The sequence below is a fragment of the Coenobita brevimanus genome, chromosome 97 (assembly GCF_032717465.1).
Source record: "Coenobita brevimanus isolate Jiangsu-jjx chromosome 97, ASM3271746v2, whole genome shotgun sequence".
Classification (NCBI taxonomy): Eukaryota; Metazoa; Arthropoda; class Malacostraca; order Decapoda; family Coenobitidae; genus Coenobita; species Coenobita brevimanus.
Window position 1 is genome coordinate 44,188,174 of NC_137050.1, and position 21,476 is coordinate 44,209,649.

A 21,476-nucleotide genomic window follows, 5' to 3' on the forward strand; every position below is an offset into this window, starting at 1 on the left:
TGGAGAAAGGCTACATTGCACCGGTGGAGTTGAATCCATTGACCTCACTGAGCTCACTGCAGGTGTCCTAATACCCCAACAAATGAACAAGTTTTGGATCTCCTCGGTCGAGAAAACTTTGCTACAGCGTCTCGTTTGCGATCTCGTCTCGACTCCTGAGATGGTGAAGCTGAATGTTGTGCTTGGTGGATGCGTCACACATGATGGTGTTGTGTCAGCAGAGTTTCTCCACTCTGGGAGGCCGTCCACCCAACTGCCTTCCGAAACTACGGAACCTACTGACGTGCTGACATGTGATGTGGAAAAAGCTGCTGATCACATAGTGATGCACTGTGCATGGAAGATGGATCGGGAAAGTAACTGGCTGCTAGTAGTTTCCAATGACACAGGCACAGTAGCACGTCTACTTCATTACGTTCAATATTTTCGAAAGCGAGGCTCCCAAGAATTGTGGGTAGAGCTCGGCACCAGTGAGTGACGGCGTCATGTACCACTACACACTCTTGCAGATAAGCTGAGAGTAGGACTATCTAAAGTCATCGTGAAGGCACATATATGGACTGGAGATGATGCAGTAAGATAGGTACCAAACACGCCTCTCTGTCATGTGATCCAGAGCATTACTTGGCTGATTTTGCAGTCTGACACTCTCACTGACGAGATCTTGATGAAAGTTGAGGAGTATCTCGTTCAGGTGTGGGCTGGCGCGAAGAGCAAACCTGAATCGCGAACATTCGACCAGCTCCAGGTGGAAGTCCAACTGCGAGCTCCAACACCAAAATCGTTGGAAACCCTGCCATCAACTTCAAGTGCAAGTCATGGCCACATCAGGAGACCATTTTACTATGTCCGTAAAGTTCCATGCATTCTTGATGCTGCCCACCCTGCCACAGACCCTACCAAATATGGATGGGTGAAAGACAATGACTCAATACTATCTGAAAAATGCCTGAATCCATTACCCCAAAGAATGCTAGTCGTTTGTAAGTGTGGCTCGATGCGATGTTTGTGCAAAAAGAAGGGTGTCAAATGTGTAATTTTTTGTCATAAACAGGAGTCACTTTGTTAAAATAAGTGAAAATGCCATCTTTCAGTCATGATTAAGTTATATGTTCGTGGAATGAGCTTCACATGGTATTGATATCTGTATGACTGGAAAATGTCTTTGAATAAATACTTTTCTTTGCTTATGTTTTCATTAATTATTTGTGGCCATCTTGAATTTTGGGTATCAAATGTGGTGATACCGAATCACTAAAGGTACTATCGTGTTGGCAGTGCCTGAAAACCTCATAAATAATATTAAAATAATCCAGTCGCGATGTTTCTTTCAAAAGATACACGACTTTTTTTGTTTGGGGAAGGTCTGGATGGCGGTCATCTTGGATTTCGGGTACTACGCAAGGTCATATTGATTTCCTATAGGCACCATCGTGTCGGCCGTGCCTGAAAACCCCATAATAGTCTTCCAGGTACTACATTTCTATTAGAAATTGTAAGCCTATATAGTCGTGAAAGACCCTGGTGGTGGCCATTTTGAAAACCGCAATTTTCTCACGCTATGATCCTAGCAATTCCACCTAATACTGTTTTGAAGCTGGCGGTATCCTTTACTCAAATCACCAGTTAAAGTCTCTTCCTAAGTAGATGTATACGGGTCTCTACGGCAGGAACAGGATAAAGAGAGAAAATGGTAAAACTAATGAGCCTGGTAAATCTATGAGATTGTATGAAAGGTAAGAATGGATTTGGAGACTGTCAGAAGGTGATGGAGAAAAGATGAAATCAGTAGCAAGTTAGGAGAAAAGTGCACTGCTAAGAAGAAAAAAAATCGAATATGAATTCTGTAATGAATGCCAGAGACAAGGCAACTAGAATTTTGGGACAAATTCAGACGTAGGACAGAAAAGGAAAAAAACGATAAACATGGACTAGGCATTCTAGGAAAAGTAATGATGGAGCTATTGAAAACAAGGTTAATAAATAGGGAGAAAAGTATGAGAAGAATAATGAAGTAGAACCAAAAAAAAAAAAAAAAAGTTGCACTTAGTATAGGTGGTAATGGGTCACAGTAGTTTTCCCAAGGGTTCAACTAAACAATGAACATTTTTACATCACCAAATTCGATTTAATTTTGCAGTACTAACACTTCCAATAATTGTTTTCCCCAAGATGGCAGGTCTGAGGCTAATTTCCCCCACTGATTTAAATTTAAGTAACTTGCCCTCTTTTACTTTTACTGATCCGGCTGACCTGTGACACAGCCAAAACAAGTGATCTAACCACTCTCGATGCTTTTCAATCGTTAGCTCGAAATATTGTTTTTTCCCAAGTATTATACACATACTGACAAACTACTATACTATATTCCTGCTAAAGAAATACTATGGGTAATCTTAAAGTAGGATTTATGTACACTGAATAAAATTACACCTTACCAACAAATTTTCTTAACCCGGCACAGGCATTTTCGGCGTAGCTGTGACACAGTAGAGAAAATATAACTCTAAGGTAACTGACTCCTAACTCATACAAATAAGGTTTGAGTATTGGGTGGTCATTCAAAGTTTTGCAGCACTAACTCATGTAGAAACAATGCTTATGCAGTTCTGGACTAATTCTGGACACATGTATAAATAATAAAAGCGCAGGATTACCTTTGTTTTGCTTGTGGAATGAGAATTATTTAACCTTGGGATAATGCTTGACGGATGAGATGACGGAACATTGCTGACTTTCTCCTTCACATCACCTGACCCAGTCTCTGTAACAAAAAAAAAAAGTGTTGCAAGTTACCACTGTTCATCACAAAGTCAAGCTTCTATCATCGTTTTCAACATACTGCGCACTCTCTCTCTCTCTCTCTCTCTCCTATATGTACCCGTATAAACGTGACGCCATGGATGGTAACGGTATAGCTGTTTTTTTTTTTTTTTTTTTTTTTTTATGGACTGGAAGTTAAACAAAGTGCCAAAACCAGCAGATTACCTCCCAACAGTTGCTGGAAGCTGTTCCTGGAATTTGTAATAACGTTTTGTAACAATTTATATAAAGTCCTTCGCTCTCTCCCTCCCCCCCCTCTCTCTTTCTCTCACACAATGTTATTGTCTTCACATCACTGACTTCTTCAGCCAGTACCCGTCAGTATTTGAAAGACTGTCTTTGACATTGGTTCAATGTGCATTCTCTGGACATGTCCATGCCATGTTATATTAAGTGTCTTATCGAATCAGTGATGCCACATTTCATTCACTTAGCCTTTCCTTCCATTCAAAATGCCCTTATAATTTTTTCCTATGATTTACATAAATCCTTCCTGCTTATACCTGCTGTTGATCTGAAAATGTCATATGTAATTTACAGCCCATAGCCTTGGAAATTCTTAGTCTTTCACTACCCACCTTTCACTCCCACATGTGAGTTTAACAAGTAGCATCCACTCGTGCAGAGTTCTCTTGTTTTCAGGCAAATCTTTCTACCCTTGGAAATATATTCAAGTTCACATTATTTTTCTTAAAGTGGTCTCTCACATCTTTGTCCATTTTACTATGCTTACACAGCGGCAGATCCAGAAGAATGTGATGGGAGAGGGTGAATGTATTTAGAAGAAAATAGGCTACTTCAAGGCTATACACCGGTAAAGTGTGCTTTGTGAGCACGTGATGAGCAAGCGAGCACCTTGTTATCAAAATTTCCCTCTGATATAAAAATTTTATGCTGGAGCCCTTCTGGTCTTGTGGGGTTCTTCTAAACAGGGAGGAACACCAACGCAGGCTTCAACACACTTTAAGAGTACAGGGTAGACACAGAAACTCCAGATGGCAGGACAAAAGATTTGTTTCGGCACAAGCTTCTATATACCACCTTACATCCAATATCGTGAGATTTTATGCAAGAAATGGTCAACTGGGGCAAAAGGGAACTGGGAGGGGAGATCTGGAGGGGACGTCCCTCATATAACACTGACATCGGTCACAAGAACCGCTCTGGAAAAGGATGGGGCTGGGTTTTGTCTCTACGTCTGTACGGGGTGTTGGGGTGTAGTGAATTATATGAGGTAGGAGCAAATGGGAGATCGACTACGACTCTAGCTCTGGCAAAGTAGAGACCCGATGTCTGTCTGTCTGTCTGTCTCTGTCTCTCTCTCTCTCTCTCTCCCTCTCCCTCTCTCTCTCTCTCTCTCTCTCAGCCTGGTGATAGAGTAGTGTGGTCTGTACCCTGAATGGGTCTAGCTGTGAAGTTAGAAGGGACCTGAGAGAGTCAGTACAACAAGTTTATATTACTGAGCCTGGGATTCCATTTCCAGGGGTAGGAGGGCGCTCTTTGCGTGTGTGAGGGGATGTGTGGGTGAGAAGGGAGGGGGACTGACTCCAGCTTCAGCGTCACGTTGGGGAAGTCTGCCAGACTCCGGGGAGTGTGTGGTCTGGAACTCCCGCGTTGCCAAGCTGCTTCTAGCAAGCTCGGTTGTGCTATGCCTAGGAAGCACTAGACTCCTTCTATATTGCCAAGCCGCATCTAGCAAGCTCGGTTGAGCCACCTCGAGTAGGCACTAAGCTGACGAGCCCCTCCTGTCATTGGTAATGGTGGCTTGGGCTGCGATGATGGCAGTGTGGTGGCTCTGGACTAGAGGGACTTTCAGATGCTGGATGTGCCAGCTCTTTGTGTCCTTCTGGTGTGGACACTCACATTTCAGCTACCCAGTGGTGGTTTCAGGTAGCAGTTAGAGCCGGGACTGTAGTATACCTTTCCATCTGAGCTGGAGTCCCAGGTATTTTACCATCCTTGCCATCCTTTAAGCCACGTCCTAGTGACCGAAGGTCGAATACTGGTTCCTGGCTGGTGACGGTGGTCAGCTTGAGACTGTGGAGGAGGCGGTACCAGGAGGGGGATCGTTCGCCGGGTTCTTTGGTGGGGTCTTTGACAAGGATCAAGGAGGTGGGGTGAGGATAACTGGCTGGCAGCAGGGGCAGGTGTTGTGGTTTCTGGATCCTCTCCTTCCTTTGCCCGTCCTACGAGACCCAGAAGGCATAGTGGATGAATATGTTCACTTGGGTTGCCTGCAGTTGGAGAGTGGAGATGGCAGCAATGATAGTGGCTACAGTTGTGGCAGGGAGATGGAGGGTGACCTTTGACCCAGAGGCTGGCTTGTCATAGGCTGGAATGGACGCAAAAGTAGTGCTGTGAGGGGGGGTGGAGGTAGTGGTGTAGTTGGGCAGGTAGGAGTGTGAGTTTGTGAGGGACTTAATTTGGACTTGTTTTCGGGGGGGTTGTGGTGTTGGGTGGGGTGTGGGGTTGGCAGTGGGGGTTGGCAGGGGTGCCGGGGGTGGGGATACGTTGTATAGTGGTAGTGTGGGGCTATATCTGTTCGGGGGTCGTGATTGTCGGCGTGATCTTGTGAATACCGGACTGCAACTTCTGTTAAGTATGCAGGAGAAGGAGGATATGGCACTGGAGGCCGAGTTGGGGTTACGAGGGAAATGAGACGGAATCAGGGAAGTCGTGGGGGTGGTAAGGAGACTGGTGAAGTGCAACTTGGGGTGAGGGAGGAGGGAGAATCACTGGATGGAGGCACAGGATGGGGTGGAGTGATTGTGGGTTGGGACGGAGGTGAGGCGGAGCTGGAGGTGTTAGGGAGGGGGGTGGGGGCGTTAGCAGGGAGTGTGAGACGGATGATCTGGTTGCAGTTGGTGTGAATGGGGGACTGGGGTTTTGGGGAATAGGAGAGTTGGTTGGGGATGAGGTAGAGGAGGACTGTGAGCTAGGTGGTGATGGGGTCACAGGGCTAGATGTTGGAGGGGCAAATGGGGCTGATGAGGAAGCAGAGAGTGGGGTGGTGGTGGATTGAGGTGGGAAGGGACGCGGTGAAAAGTTGAGAGGATGCGTGGGGATCAGGGTCAGTTGATGATGAGGTTTGGCAACACAGGGGGTTTTTGTGTTGCTGGTCTCAGTGTTGGTCTGGTTGTTTGGAAGGGGGTAGTATCGTCGTACATGCCCGTTGCGGTAGACCCTGGCTTCCCATGAAAATTAACAACGACCTGGTAACAATTTGGTACACATGAAATTTAGAAGGGGCCTTTGAATTTGGTTTGATGTTTGTGGTCGAGGGGCAACCGAGCAACCATAACTCTTGATATGGGTTGTCTGGTGGAGTCTCATCTTTTGGCAGTTCCTGGCAAAATTGCATGTGGAGGAGCTAGTTCTTTAGTTGCGTGAGGGGGTCTAGAGAGGTGGAGCTGGCAGTTAGCAGCTGCTCCAAGTCCCGGAAGGGGATTAGTAGTGGGGGTTCTCCAAAGATGCTCTTGTAGGGCGTGATACCATCTGATCGGGGGCAGGTGTTCATCCTCCTTTCTATGATTTTCACTTGGGAGGACCAGTCCTCAGTGTCCAGGGTGATTAGTCTGGTCCAGAGTTGGTTAGCGAGGCTCTGGTAGCTTCTCTCACAGGTGGTGTTTCCCTGGGGGTGGTAAGGGAAGGAGTGGGAAAGGCGGTACCCGAACAGCTGGGACGGTTGTTCCAATGCTTGGCCTGAGAATTCAGGGACATTGTCTGAATGGAGGGCTTGCAGTAGGCCGAAGTAGGGGAACACATCAATGATGAGAGCCTCGTTGTCTGCGGTAGTGGAATGAGACTTAGTGGAGCAGGCAACTAAAAATTTTGAGTATGTATCAACAAAGGTAATTACAAATCAAACCGCTGTCTTAAATAGGAGAGGGTCCATGATATCTACAGCCAGCAGCTGCTAGGATTGGGTGATTGTTAGGTGCCCGGTGGGTCCCAAGGTTTAGGAAACGTCCTTCCCGAGGGCACATGCCCAACAAGCTTCTATCGCTTGTTTGGCGACAGCCGAGGGGTGCGGTGTCCAGTAGATGTCTCTTAAGCTTTGAAGCAACTTCTGCTGTCTGAGGTAGATCCCGTTTCCATGGTGTAGATGGGTCAGGATGTCCTCAACCTTCTCCGGGTCGATGATATGACCAGATGGAGTACAGAGGTGGTCTCCTATCCTCGCCAGCTTGCTGAAGATATGGTTGGGCATCCACACCTCAGAGACCCCCTGTCATCAACCCTAACAAGCATCAGAATTAAGGCATGTGATTTACATGACTACCAGTATATGGTTATTAACAGTAATTACTGCACAGGCAACAGAAAGCTCATAATGTAGAATAAAGGGTAGAAAAAATCTCGAGGGAGCTGTTGCCCATAAGAGTGATATTACATATAACATATCATTTGTACTATATGTATTTTTTTCATATGGTGCCTTTTGCTATCATACTTACTGTGTACCATAAGGATGTACTGAACTGTCAATGTCTACTGCATCAGGCAAACGTTGGAAATGTATTTAGAGTTTGTTTAAGGTTTACCCATTGTAACAAACTGCTGCATGCTTTGTATCTGGGCGTATGTCTATAAAAATATGCCTTTTTAGCTAATTATGAACATCGACTGTCTTCTCTGCTTCTTACGAGGAAACTTAACAAAAATATAACTTTCAGGTTTCTGGAGAACTGGTCGATTCTGTCTTTTGTGTACTACATTTGATGATGATGTAACCATTGTAGTAGGAGGATAGCCAAGTCTGCATTAGACATTAAGCTCACCCATTGCCTGGGACAGATTAGGGAGTCTAGAGGCATGAAACAGATTCATTCAATGGGCCTGTTATAACATTTGTTGATGCTTAATGTTATGTACCGTATATGATTCTGATGCAGGGTGTGAAAGAAAAGACCACTCTACTCAACAAAACATATTATAGTTTGTATCAGTTATTAAGTTAGAGTGGCGAGGGTCAGGAAGGAGCAGTGCCAAAATGGTTCACTATACTGTACTCGTAAAGTGCGAGGGAAAATGTTAGAGCAAAAAAATTTGCTTTATCAGCGAAAGAAACAGCTACACAGCCAAATGAGTAGGAAAATGAGTAATGTATTGAAAAAGATTTTGGTAAGGCGCCAGAAAGGATTGAACAGATTGTCTTAGAAAGATCAGTGCACATATTCTTTCATTCAGCGATCACTGATACATTTCATAGTTTTCACCAAAGCCAGCTTGAAACATCTACAGCTTGCTGGTCGGTTTGCATTTTACCCCAGTCACTTTACTTCCTTCCAGCTACAGACCTTTGACGAGGAAGCAGCATCCCATACTTCATTCATTATGTTTTATTTTTTAGATGCCTCCAACCCTCCTGGATGCTAGGGAGGGTTGAGATCCAGTATTGAATATCTGGTTCGGTCCAGTTCCAGTGATCACGTTAATCCTTTTCTGGAAATCCAGTCCAGTTCGGTCCCTACAGCTACAACTATATTCCCCATGGTCTGGTCCTGTGGGCTAATTCCAGCAAGCCTGGTTTCACTAGTTCGATCTGGTAGACAAATGCCGGCGAAATTTGGTCAGATTCTAGCTCTTGAGAGAGGGGGATGAAGGCTTGCAAATGAAAATAATGACACCGTAAATATCCATAATTAGCAACCTGATCTAGTTTTGGTTCTGGACTGGTTCTAGGCTAGTAGACTAATTCCAGAAGATTTCAAACCAGAAATCCAAGCCGGTCCAAACTCTAATTTTCAGACTCAGTCCTTCCATCTCCTTATTGATCTCCATCTTCTCACTCCCTCCAAGTTCAGTCCGTACATTTTTATCAATTTCTCCTCAGCCATTCACTCCACACGACCATACCTATGTAGCACACCCTGATAAGCCTTTCCATAACCATACTACCACTTCCACAGCTCATTCTTACTATGTTATTTTCCATCATCAGACTGAGACACTTACGTGGCGTGAGGTAGATGTGGGGTGCAGGCATGGAGAAGGGAGAGCATTAGTATGAGTAGGATGGGCGGTAGCTGTAGAGTGGTGGCGGCGGAGGGGGCGGGGGCAGGCAGACCGTACCACACTCTTAGGGACTCCCGGACCAACTCCTCATCTCTGGGGTCCACCGGTTCACTGGTGGTTGCATACGGGTGGTAGTCCGAGGAATGCTGGTCATAAGACCTGAAGGATCACAACAAGAATGTTCAATAATTAAACTGTGCACACACACACACACACACACACACACACACACACACACACACACACACACACAAATCAGTATCAGTTTTCAAGTATAGTATATTACCTCCACTGACCCTCACCCCCACCAGACTTCATTCATAGACTTGTTCAGATATACATATAATGATAGTCAAACAGGGACGGACCTTTTTTTTTTTTTTTTTTTTTTTCGGGGCCGTTTGCTGCTGGGGAGATTTTGATTAACGTACATATTCTATGAGTCAAAGACAAGGATAGTGAAGCTGGAAATCTCTAACCTTTGAATGTACGGCAAAAAGACATGGGAAATGACTTACATGGGAGGCTCTGGGTCTATCCTCACCCAGAGATCGTTGAACTGTGCGTGTTTCCTGGAGGGGAGGCTGGTTGTGGGGGGCGACCGGTGTCTCTGGCCCCCAGCGGCCTGCTCTGACAGGAATCTGGCAGCAAATCACACACATTGTCACTCATACTCAGCATATTGGGTATATGTATTTTATCTGAATAATGTGGCTTTATAAGTGCGATGAGTCTGACAGATTGTTAAGGAAAGCATGTGTGCGTAGGAAGGATAAGACAAGAAATACAGATTCGTGTTTAATGTGGAGTAAGAACGTCTACTGATATGTATGAGAAAGCTTAACGGTGGGAGGTAATACTGAAAATATTGAAGATGGGTGGATGTGGTAAGTGAATGTGTGAAGTGATGCTAAGAACGCAAAATAACCCATGAATGATTGAAACAAATGTGAGAATACGAATTTCGTATGGAGACGAATATGGCAAGGGCTGAATTCCGTTTAATCTTGGCAGCCGATGGAATGAGTCGATGGAATGGACACTACACAACAGTCATTACGAAGCCCATCTTGTTTGTGGAAGGTTGGCCGTGTGAGGTGGAACCGAAAATATCGAAGGCATGAATGGTTAGTGAATGTGTGGATTCGGCAGTTCGAAAATTTCTTGTGGTTTCCTCTGGCTGCTTGTAGATCCCTCCCATCTCTTATTTTGGATATAAGGTTTGGATGATGATAATGGCGACGACGATAATGCTAATGATGATTTTTTTTTTTTTTTATCTACACCTCCATATATATATATTTTTTTCAAACCATTGTCTTCTTATTTTCAATCTCATTCTACTTTCATGTACTGTTACCTTTTTTCAATAATATCTGAATATAGACTTGAGAAGCTGAATCCAGCTTAACTTGTAATTCTCAGAAATGACTGCAGATTACCAGCAAACAACAAAATATAGAAACTGAAGCACTAAGATATCATGCCCTCATTAGGAATGGAATGGTTATACAGACTTTACATTCATGACTCTGCCAATGCCTTTGGTGAGCCTCTCTTGACAGAGAATTCACACTTCTGATGTTGTTAGTCCTGACGACAATGTACTATCAAAGACAAAAACAGTGTCTGTTTTGTCCGAAGATTAAGTGAAACACGTGAAGCATCATGAGAGCTTTACCACAGTTACAGGTTCGTGGCTGGGTAGCCTGACTTCCTCAAACTTCATATCTGCTGGTGATCTGGTGATGGGAAGATGGTATAAATGAACCCAGGAAATTCCGAAGCATTAACATTGATTCGCGAAATATGCCGTGTCCGAGGGACAAAATGTGAACCCTATTTGGTCAGTCGATGATCACCTGGCTTACATCTTACATTTTACCACAAAACGTCTAGCAGACCTAGTACATACCTTGGTATGGGGAGGGAAGCAACATGAATCCAACTACTTGGGAGATGAGGGGGCAGGATCTACCTTTATTTAGGGGGAGAGAATGCTGAACAGATAATGCAACATTCAGTGTAAGCAAAACGGTAGAAAGTTGGATTAGGTGATTTCGAGAGGAAAGCACTACAGAAAGTGGTCATCGTTCAGGTCGCCTTGTGTTACCACTAATGAACCAGGATAATAACAACAATGGAAGGCAGCACATGCAGGTAGTGGTGTCGCCGTATGAGACGAACTGAACCTAGAATGAAGCAAACGAACAGTTGTGTATACTGTATACTTTGGTCTTATGGGTTATGTGTTCGAACGCCGACCAGTGGGATTAATTTCGTCACTCATTATTAGATAATTTTTATACAGTAAATCAGTCCTCATGTGTAAGACAGTTTGGACAGTTTTGTTCAATTACAGTGACAGATACTGATAATTACAACTCTAAATATCAGCTTAAATTAAGTAGAAGTCACATGAATTAAGAACTCATTTAAGGATAGTTCCTTAGTTAACTGAATGTGCTGCTAAAATGACGTTAAAAAGAGAGAACAAATGAGAAACGGTTCATATATGCTTAAATAAAGTAAAAGTAGCAGCCAGAAAAACACAATATATAGATCATGGTGCTTATAATTTGCCTCTCCATCACAATATGTTTGCAGATACCATTATCTTTGCTTTCAAACCACTGTTGAGCCCACAATGACCAGTTCTGACCAAAAAAACGAGAAAATGATTTTCGTATATTTTCACATCTCTAAATTTCCAACAGTTTTGCACTGTCGCATTGCGCGCTATCGCCAAATTTTTGTTTTTTATTTTTATGATGGTCCCTGGATTTACCCCGACCTACAGCAAAATGAATTTGGTAGAAATCTATTACCGTTCTTGTGAAAGAAATGAACAAATGCAGAGACAGACACACATACATAGCTTGACTTTATTAGTCAGATATTTCGCTTAGTTACCAAAAAATGTGTTCCCATCCTCCGGTTCGTCACCTGGAGCAAATAGCATCTCATGTCAGTGCTACTAATCCTCCGTATGACACAAAGGAGAACACACCAAAACTTGAGCCTTACAGCAGATGTTTAAACCAAATTTCATGACACTTTTGTTCTTGATTGTACTTCTTTTCAAGAAAACTTGACTGACAGGCATGAGTAAGTCAGAGGGAGGAGGACATGGGGGAACATCACTGGGATTGTTCAGAACAGCGTTAGATGCAAAAGTCTGTAGGGAACAGTTTAGCTTTGTTAGAGGAAATGGCAACACAGGTATCAGAATAGAAGCTAGAAGGGGAAAAGGAAGAAGTAAACTACGTGAAGAGTTGTTTTAGCAAGATGTTAACAGCAGTGATAAGAGTTTGTCTTGAAGAGGTAACTGCACCTACACGAATTGAGTTATTTATTTATTATTATTATTACTGTATTATTATTTTTTTTAGCAAGACAAAGAACAGATGTAGCATGATTCCAAGCAGATACAGAGACTGCACATGATTCAACACTAAATTGGTGCCAATACTTTTTGAATGCCACCGTCTTCCTGTGGACAGAACTAGAACAAGTGCGATTATAAACTGGTTTTACAGCATTAATCAGAGAATAGTAAAAAGGGAATTTATGCTTCAAAGAGGATAATCTTCTTAACCCCTTAACCGCGGGGCGTCACTTTCGTGACTCTTGGGAGCAAGGGATCATAACGCGAGGCGTCACATTTGTGATTCTGTGTTATTTTGAATTCGCCCAGGCTTTCAAGTGGTGGCTTGTATCATCTATCAGTACTGCCAATGTCCAACACTAGTCAGCACTCCTAATCTCATCTGTACTCCCATCCATTGTTGACAATTTAGCCATTTCTCCCTGTTCTTGACTCCCCTCCCTACCTCCCCTCCATTACCCTCTCCTCTCTCCTGCTCGGCAGTACTACACTAAGTAAATCTTCCCTGGAATTTTCCACTGATTTCATCCATTGAAATAAGCCCTATGCCCTATTCTTATACCAAATAATATATACAAAAAAGAAATAAGGTAAGTGAGAGTGCCATACGCCTGGAATTGGCTAATTATCACCTGACAACACCTCACGTGCACTCGTTTGCTAATTTTAGCTGTTTATTTCCCCTTGAAATATGCTGTATAATCTATTCTCATAATATAAATATAAGAAAGGAAGCGAGAAGCCTAAGTGATATTTACATTCACGTGGAACTACCTAATTATTGCAGGCCACCACACTGTATTCTAAGCTAAGTAAATCTTCCCTGGAATTTTCCACTGATTTCATCCATTGAAATAAGCCCTATGCCCTATTCTTATACCGAATAATATATACAAAAAAGAAATAAGGTAAGTGATAGCGCCATACACCTGGAATTGTCTAATTATCACCTGGCAACACCTCACGTGCACTCGTTCACTAATTTTTGCTGTTTATTTCCCCTTGAAATATGCCGTATAATCTATTCTCGTAATAAAAATATATATAAGGAGGGAAGGGAGAAGCCTAAGTGATATTTACATTCACCTGGAACTACCTAATTTATAATGTATTGTCAAGATTTCCTGCCAATCATTTCATAGCTTTATATTAGCAGCTCTCACGAGACTGACGTTGGCAGTAATGCACTATCCCTAGGTAGGTGACCCCGGCCCACTAGTATCAGTTTACTGTCATCTTTCAAGGTGAAAGTATGTCGGATTCGCGCCTGCTAACTTCCGCAGCTTTTTAGCCCCATGCAAAGGGCTCTGTGACCTCTACCCCCTACTAAACCTCGTGTGGAAAGAGGTAAAGGGCTGACAATTGATAGAGAGTGACTATGATCTTTTTGGTGAGTGAAACAGTGCAAGTGGAATTGTAAATAATGTGTAAATAATGTGTAAACAGCAAGTGAGAGCAATGAATGTAAATATAAGTGAACAGTGGAAAATAGTTTTATAAGTTACTGCAAGTGACAGTGCCTAACACAGTGTAAAAAAATAGAAATGTAAATAATGTAAATAAAATAGAGAACGTAAATAGAAATGTAAATGAGTAGTATTATAAGAATACGAGTATATATACTAGGAGTAATGAAAGTGAAAGTTTCACTCTAGCATGTATGAATACTATGAGTTATGAGAGTGAAGGTGAAAGTGACATTCACTCTCAATGCTAGTATACAGGACGAGAAAGTGAATGCTATGTATTTTACTGAAAGAAATTGAATGCCTACAGTGACAATAAACTACTATTACTGAAGGAAACTTATGGATAAAGACTGTAGATATATAAGTGTTATATAGCAATAGAAATATGAACTGTGAGTGTTTTTATGAATAATAAATGACAGAACACCAGCGGCAAACGATGTCAAGTGGGAAGGTCATATGCCCTCGTAATTTTTATTGCTTTCACAGCGTTTTTTTTTTTTTTTTTTGAGTATGGATTCCAAACTATTTGAGAATCATAGAATAGTGTTTCTAGTGATAATATCAGGCTGTGGTAATCATATTACGGGTTGTCGGGAAGTGTAAAGTGGAGACTTCGTTACCCAACTTCAGAGGTCTCCACAAGTCCTACGGTACTCGACGAAGGCTCAACAAATACCCCAGGAGAAAGCTGAAGGTATGTGCCATAAGCATATGCGATTTTAATATTCTAGGACTAATAACTGATTTTTGGCAAATATTTTTAGAGAGTCTGTTGCAGCGCGAATATGCCTGCGGGAGCCGCAAGTCAAAGCAAAACAAGCCCGTGGTTAAGGGGTTAATGTGCAGAGCACATGCAGATGGCTCTCTGTCATGGAAAAAAAAAAAAAAAACTCTTGATTCACAGCGCTACGGTAACACATACATAACTTCCTGGGAGAGTCCATAGGCCTTACTGGAGGTATAGGACAAGTTGATGAAATAAGACTACGGTAAGAGGAACCAAAACGAGGAAAAAAAATCGAGATAAAAAACAGAACGAATAGCATTAAAAAAATGAATCAAGTATAATGGCGTTCTCTCCAAGACTCTAAGGGATATGGGAAGAGTGCTGCGTAAGCTATTAAAATGTAAGATTATTCATCAGATGGTTCAGTAAAAGGACAGTGCCACAGGCAATGGTGAACATTGGAAGAGATATGGTGAGAATGTGTTTCACTTCAGAAGTAATATATTTAAGTGTATCAGATAATTAGTAGAGCTAGGAGAGAGGTAAACAACACATATACAGTTGGTTAGAAACTGGTAAGACAACTGTATCTTGCGTGCAGAAAACGTGGAAGATAAAAAGTCAGACCTTGAAAACAAGAGCAATCGGAGAGCTCACATCTTCACCAAGAGAGTACCATCCCCTCTATTATGTTTTTCATGATGGCCTTCTTCTTTAACATTTTTTGCTCCAAATTAATCTATTGTTCTTCTGGCCGTCCTCAATCATTTTATCAGGTTTGGTGCACTTCCACACAAGGTTCATAATGTTGCTAACAGGCAGAGCGGTAGACAGTCAAACAAACCGAGCCAAATACATAAAACCCTTGACAGAAATACATAAGGTTGTAATGCACATTCCCACATCATACATCTTTGGCTTGGACAACTATATACACCCAGCAGACGTTATACAAGTAGGAATGATTTAAAAATGCATTGAGCTGGACTAGGCATGAAGAATATTGTCATAAAAATGGCTATGAAAGGCTTACATAATAATGTTTAAAATGTACAATGACGAGAAGTCATGAAGACTAAAACAAGGTAAAGTAGGACTCGCCTAAGTTTGCGGCTGTGGTGTGGCCCGCACCTGTGTACAGTGTGCCACGTTTTCTATACCGTTATCTCTCTCTTTCTCTCTCTCTCTCCTGGCGGGAGATGTGAGCTACCCTGAGTACTTTTGATTCTTTTATAAGTTGTTTATAATTGTGCTTTCATTTGTTAATTTGGTTTTGTTATATTTAGTGATATCATTTTTTGTATACGGCGACAGATGACCCGTTATTGCAGTACCATGATTGATTTTCATTCATTCATTCTCTTTCCCCTTCCTCCATCTCTCTCTCTCAGCCTGACAATGCCTCCACCACCAACACCACTCATCTCTCTCTCTCTCTCTCTCTCTTTTATTGCAAGAGACATTTTGGATATTTTACATAATATTGTATATATTGTAAATTTGACATCATTTCCACACCACCCCTGAGATCAAGGCCACTGACTGGGTGTGGAAGTGTTGCCGCTCGCGAGTGAATAATGTTTTTTTTTTTTTACTTCAGTATTGGCATATGCCTACTATTTTGTCCTACATATTAGCTTATGATTATAAATGTGATTATTCCTCGCCCTTAAAATTACGGTAAAAGCCAGTAAATGTGAGCATTTTCCCCTAGCAACACCTGTACAAGCTATGGCTGGGTCTATGGAGGTACGTACTGTACTTTACCTTAGGCCAGACTGGGTGTGTCAGTGTTGCCACTCACAAGAATTATATGAATTATTTCTTTTACTTTGGATATTGGCATATTTCTTCTTTTTTCAAGCTTGTTCTCTTATATCCATAACTGTAATATTATTACCCACCCTAAAACTAAGCTAAAAAACATTAAAAGTGACCACAATTTCTTTTAGCAACACTGTACAATATGTATGCCATGGTTCTGTGTTACTGTATAAATATTTTATGCATAATAAGATTACTGTTGATTCATCCATCAAAATACACAATTGTAAGTTTTATTCATCTGAATTTATCTTATTTGTGTTGCCTTGTACATAAATAGCTTCCGTTTCACATCGCAAGTTGGGGAAACGTAGCACCATTGTACACAGGTGCGGGCCACACCACAGCCGCAAACTTAGGCGAGTCCTACTATAGCAATGAGTATGAAGAGGTACATGAGGGAGGCAAGCGCGGAGTGGTAGAAGGAGTGGTGATGAGTTGTGTAGGAGAGGTTTGGTGAATTTACTGCTGGAGCCTCCCTTGATGAGCTCACGGCTTATGCATCTGATCATAAACCAAGGTAAAGCTAAGCCAGACATGGGGACTCACTTGGCAAAGGCTGGGTCATGTTGATGCTGGGCGTCGAGGGTACTAGAAGTGAAGAAGTCCTTCAGCACCGAGGGTTCGGGTACAATTCCTCCCCTGTGACCCCGTCTTCTCTTGTGTCTGCAAGGTAGCCATACGTAAACATAATGTTAGGGTTTAGTGTGACATTTATACTTAATAAAGAAGCCTGCCTTACTCAAATATCTATCTGCATATACACCAATTTGTCAACCTTGCAAACGAAGTAAGAATACATCTCACATAATAACTACTGTAAAGAGAGGTTTGGCGTGTTTGTGGCATTCTGTTCTGTCAGTCTGTTTGTCATAAAACTTCCCCATGTAACTACACAGATTTTAATGAAATTTCATTCACACAGATTTGGAAACTTTAAGGCAACTTTGAATAATGCCTCCTGCACTTCCTCTTTTGACCACTGTACCCAGAAGGCCATCAGTAATTGTAGCTTCGATATGGCTGGGACTTTATGCAATGTTCATGAAGATTTTTTTTTTTTTTTTTAATTTGCCCAAGAATTACCTATTGAGATTACTACCTCAAGTTTTAGGACACCGGCTATCTATCAGCCTATCTATTTATCTATCTGTGTGTGTGTGTGTGTGTGTGTGTGTGTGTGTGTGTGATAAAAAATTATATATTTTCTATTGGAGTAGTTATATGGTATTGATTTTAAATATTTTATCAAGAAAACTACATATCAGATGTAATGAAACTGTTACTGTTTACTTTTAAAATATAATATACTAGTCTCACAGAAATGTATTTATCTTGAGTACCTTTTGATTCTAGTTTCTGGTCCGACGTGTTGCACTGCCAGCCCCGCCGCCCTCACCACGTCCAGCACTGTGTGGTTACCTAGGAAATGGCCTGCAAGAGACGTGTGAAGAGTCAGCACGGGAGGCGGGTGGCCAGCTGGGAAGGGTCAGTGCTCGGAGATGGGCTGGGTACCCTCCACACAAGGATGGAAGTGGATATTTTAAAGGCTATGTGTACTAGCATCATACGATGATAACAGTGTTGGTATTATATCATTTATAAATGGAAAGACAAGACACTTTGGGATACAGTGTTGTGAATGTAATGTCCAGCTGGTAGTTTATATGTGGACATATAATACTTTTGAAAATCAGGATAAAGTACAATGAATATAAATAATCCACGGTTAGTTATGAAAACATTTTTCATTCATTCATTGCCAGACGCCATGTATCCCAAACGGGGTGGCCAACGGCTTAGAGTTAATTGTTTTACAAGGAGGGGCACTAATCCTCCACCAACCCCACTTGACACGTAGGGATGCCAACAGCTTCTGGCGTTCCCAGGCGGTCACCCATCCAAGTACTAACCAGACCCACCGTTGCTTAACTTCGCTGAACATAGAACTATAATATTCAGTCATTCAGTGTATTTCAGTAACTCTTTCACAAAGGAAATAAGAGACTATCTTTACAGACCTGTGGCGAAACTATGCGTCAGCTGATGCAACTGCTGACATGTCAAATCAACTCAAACTTTCAAGCTGATGAACTTGTAGCCGAAATTGAAAACCGCCTAATAGTCAACTGATGCGTTAGGTGACGCAACAGCTGTCATGTTAAATCAGCTCAAAATTTAAAGCAGAGCAACTTTGTGTTTCATAAGAAAATCGCTCAGAGCTCTCCAAGAGCAGATAGTCGAACCTCGCTTGAAGGAGAGAGAGAAAAAAGATCCCCTAGGTGTACCACTTATAGACCTATCGGCTTCGCCGCATTTATAATGTCTAGAGACTACTAACATCATGGTCTTTGTATAAATGACAGCAAGTTGGGGATCTAACTGGAATCATACCAAACTGTCTGCGTGACAGCAGTATCTTAACCTAGAATTATAATGTGGTGTTGTAGACCATCTTAACACTTAGCCACCAGATTTTCACATAGATGCTGGGAGTCAGACATATAATCCGTTTAAATTATATTGCCAGTCATTCTACACAACGCTGATAACTCGGAATAATGCAGTTTCATTCTCTGTAAAGAAAGAAAACACCACCATCCCGAAGTTGTTCTGAAAAACAATCATAGTACAGCATACTTATGGACAAGTCAACTTGTTCGTGGAAAATTAAGTTGTACAGATAGTCCTAGCATTACTCAGTGTAATATCCAACTGACTTTTGTTTTCTGTTTCACATATTACAGGCCAGTCGAAACTCGTTGCGTCATACTTTGCCTGTAAGACGGTTCTGCTTATTAACGTCATAACATTATATATAGCAAGTAGGCCTAGTTGTATGCTCGCAACTGCAGTCAAGTACGGGTTGCCACGTCAATGAGCACGCAACTTACTCAGTAACGATCGCCATAGAGCAGTAAGCGAAAAAGATCTCATAGGACAGTGAAGCCATTTCAGTGAAAACTTTCGTAACCAGTTTAACGAAAGGTGGTCCAAAAATGATTGTTTCCTAATGCACCATATCATCTGCTGCAGTTGTGCTGGTGGTGGTGTGGCCCCAGACTCGTCTGGACATGAACCCGGTGGAATGCAGGCTGCAGCTGCCTTTCTGCCGGCCACAATCCTCGGGTGATACAGAGTTACGAGACGTTTTTATAACCAGACAACAGAACTCCCCATTCGTATCGGTGCTACAGCCCGAAGGTGTACCTTTCTTATCACCGCACTGCGAAAATATCGATTATTTTATCATAAACACACGATGAGAATAATTCATTCGTATTTTAGAGGTGCAGGGAGCAGATCAGTGAATGAGAGATATTATCTGCCAAACATATGATTCTGGACATAGTTTCCAAAGCCTCCTGCGACTCTGATGTCCAATTGTCCATCTCTGCCTCAACAGTGGGTTCCACTGAATCATCTGTTATCGCTGTTTTACTGTAATCTGATTCAGACCCCCATGCTAATTCTTTCAGCACTCAGCTGACGCTAACATTCGTTCGGCTCCCCCTTTGGAGGAAACAATGTAATGTATCATTTTTCGTCATTATCAGCCTAACCCATGGGGAGAGGATTTAGAGTAACAATGCTCTTTTTCCTCTTTGAAGGTACGATTCAAAGGAGAGGAAACTCCAGGTACAGTCTCCTAAGTCTGTGTCACACGAGGGACGTGGCTGCTCGTGTCTCAAGTGAGGGACGGGACGTTGGTCAGTGGTCACAATCCAAGGTCAGTATGAAGTGGGAAGTTTCCTGCTCCTCGATTCTAGTTCTGGTAGCTGACTTTCACGATTGGCAGGGAAAACGTGTGGTGTATTCTTTTTTCTATCTCGTATCCTTACAAACAACAGTCCACTGTTCCATCCACCAAACTGCCATGGATCGCATAACAGTGTAGCAGAATAACAGGGGAATATCCAAGGTGTGAATAAGACTGGGAATGCAGAGATACGGTAGGGGTTTGGGAGGGACCAAGCTGGTAATGAGGACAGCAAGACTATGGCAAGAGTAATAACGCTTCCCATAACTTTGGAAGGACTACAGATATCAAGGACAAGGCAAAAGAATGGATGAGTGACATCAACAGGCTCGGGAAGGATGACATCAATAGGCAACGGCAGGGTGACATCAACAGGCTAGGGAGAGATGACAAAACCAGACGAGAGGAGGGTGAAATCAAAGGGTTAGAGCAGTTCAACAAAACTATGGGAGGGTGACGAGCATTCTACTAGCATTTGTCAGCCTCTTGGAGATTTTCGTCCCTATGCATCTTATTTCCCGTAGCCCAGTGACTGAAAAAGACGATACTACAGCACTACATCTTTCCACAGCAGGTCTTTGTGACTAGCAGCATTTTCTTGTACAAATCTCTTACTGTTCCTTGGCATGCAAATTGGAGAAGTGGCAATTCTAAGTTAAGTTAAAGTGGATATAGTACCTTCTGAGCACTGGTATTTGTAGCAAGTAAAAGCATGTCCCTCAACACACACACACACACACACACACACACACACACACACACACACACACACACACACACACACACACACACACACACACACACACACGCTTGCCAACTGGTGGACGGGAGTTCGCGCCTCGCTCAGGTTGCGAAAAGTTTCACTGACGAAGTGGGTACTGTCCCCCTTGAGCAAGGGGACGGGTGTGTGCGTGTGTGAAGGTCACAGCCTTGTCCTTAGATCGGACTATATGAGCTCTCAGCTCCCTTCCGGGAGGGTAAAAGCTGACGATCACGACCATCAAGTGATCCTGACCGACCCGGTGAATTACACATACACGCACGCGCGCGCGAATCGTACAGCTATTAACAATATCTACAACTCCATAACAACATTAACATACATAACAACTTTCTGATGTTGCGATGATATCCAGCAGAACAGGAGAAAGAAAAATCTATGTTGATATTTGGTTCTTATTCCCCTTCCCCTACAAAGCACCCAGCCAAAGGAACAGTGATATAGAGCGACCTAAATATAACGATTATGTGCTTTCACGTTGCTGCTTGAACTTTCGTACAATAACAACTGACTTAATCATCTGTGTAAGTGCAGTAAAAAAAAATATGGCAGTGTGATGAGTAAGAATGGTACAGTAGGTTAGAGGATTAAGTGCATAAGAGGGTACAACATGGAAGAAAGGTTGCTGATTCACGGAGAGCAGTCATAAGGTATAGGGAAGCGAGCATAAACTGAGAAAAGTC

General features: G+C 42.5%; 1 protein-coding gene across 1 annotated transcript in view; it reads right to left on the reverse strand.

The window, feature by feature from the left end:
• Positions 1–526: 526 nt before the first annotated feature.
• Positions 527–21,476, reverse strand: part of LOC145413681 (metalloprotease TIKI1-like) — a 198,186-nt gene continuing 177,236 nt past the window's right edge. Inside the window, exons 6-11 of the mRNA XM_080283336.1 lie at positions 17,596–17,686; positions 16,802–16,918; positions 9,360–9,482; positions 8,782–9,000; positions 2,753–2,764; positions 527–767 (exon numbers count right to left, since the gene is read on the reverse strand). Of these exons, the coding sequence (XP_080139462.1) occupies positions 527–767; positions 2,753–2,764; positions 8,782–9,000; positions 9,360–9,482; positions 16,802–16,918; positions 17,596–17,686 (803 nt within the window). The remainder of the gene's footprint in view (positions 768–2,752; positions 2,765–8,781; positions 9,001–9,359; positions 9,483–16,801; positions 16,919–17,595; positions 17,687–21,476) is intronic.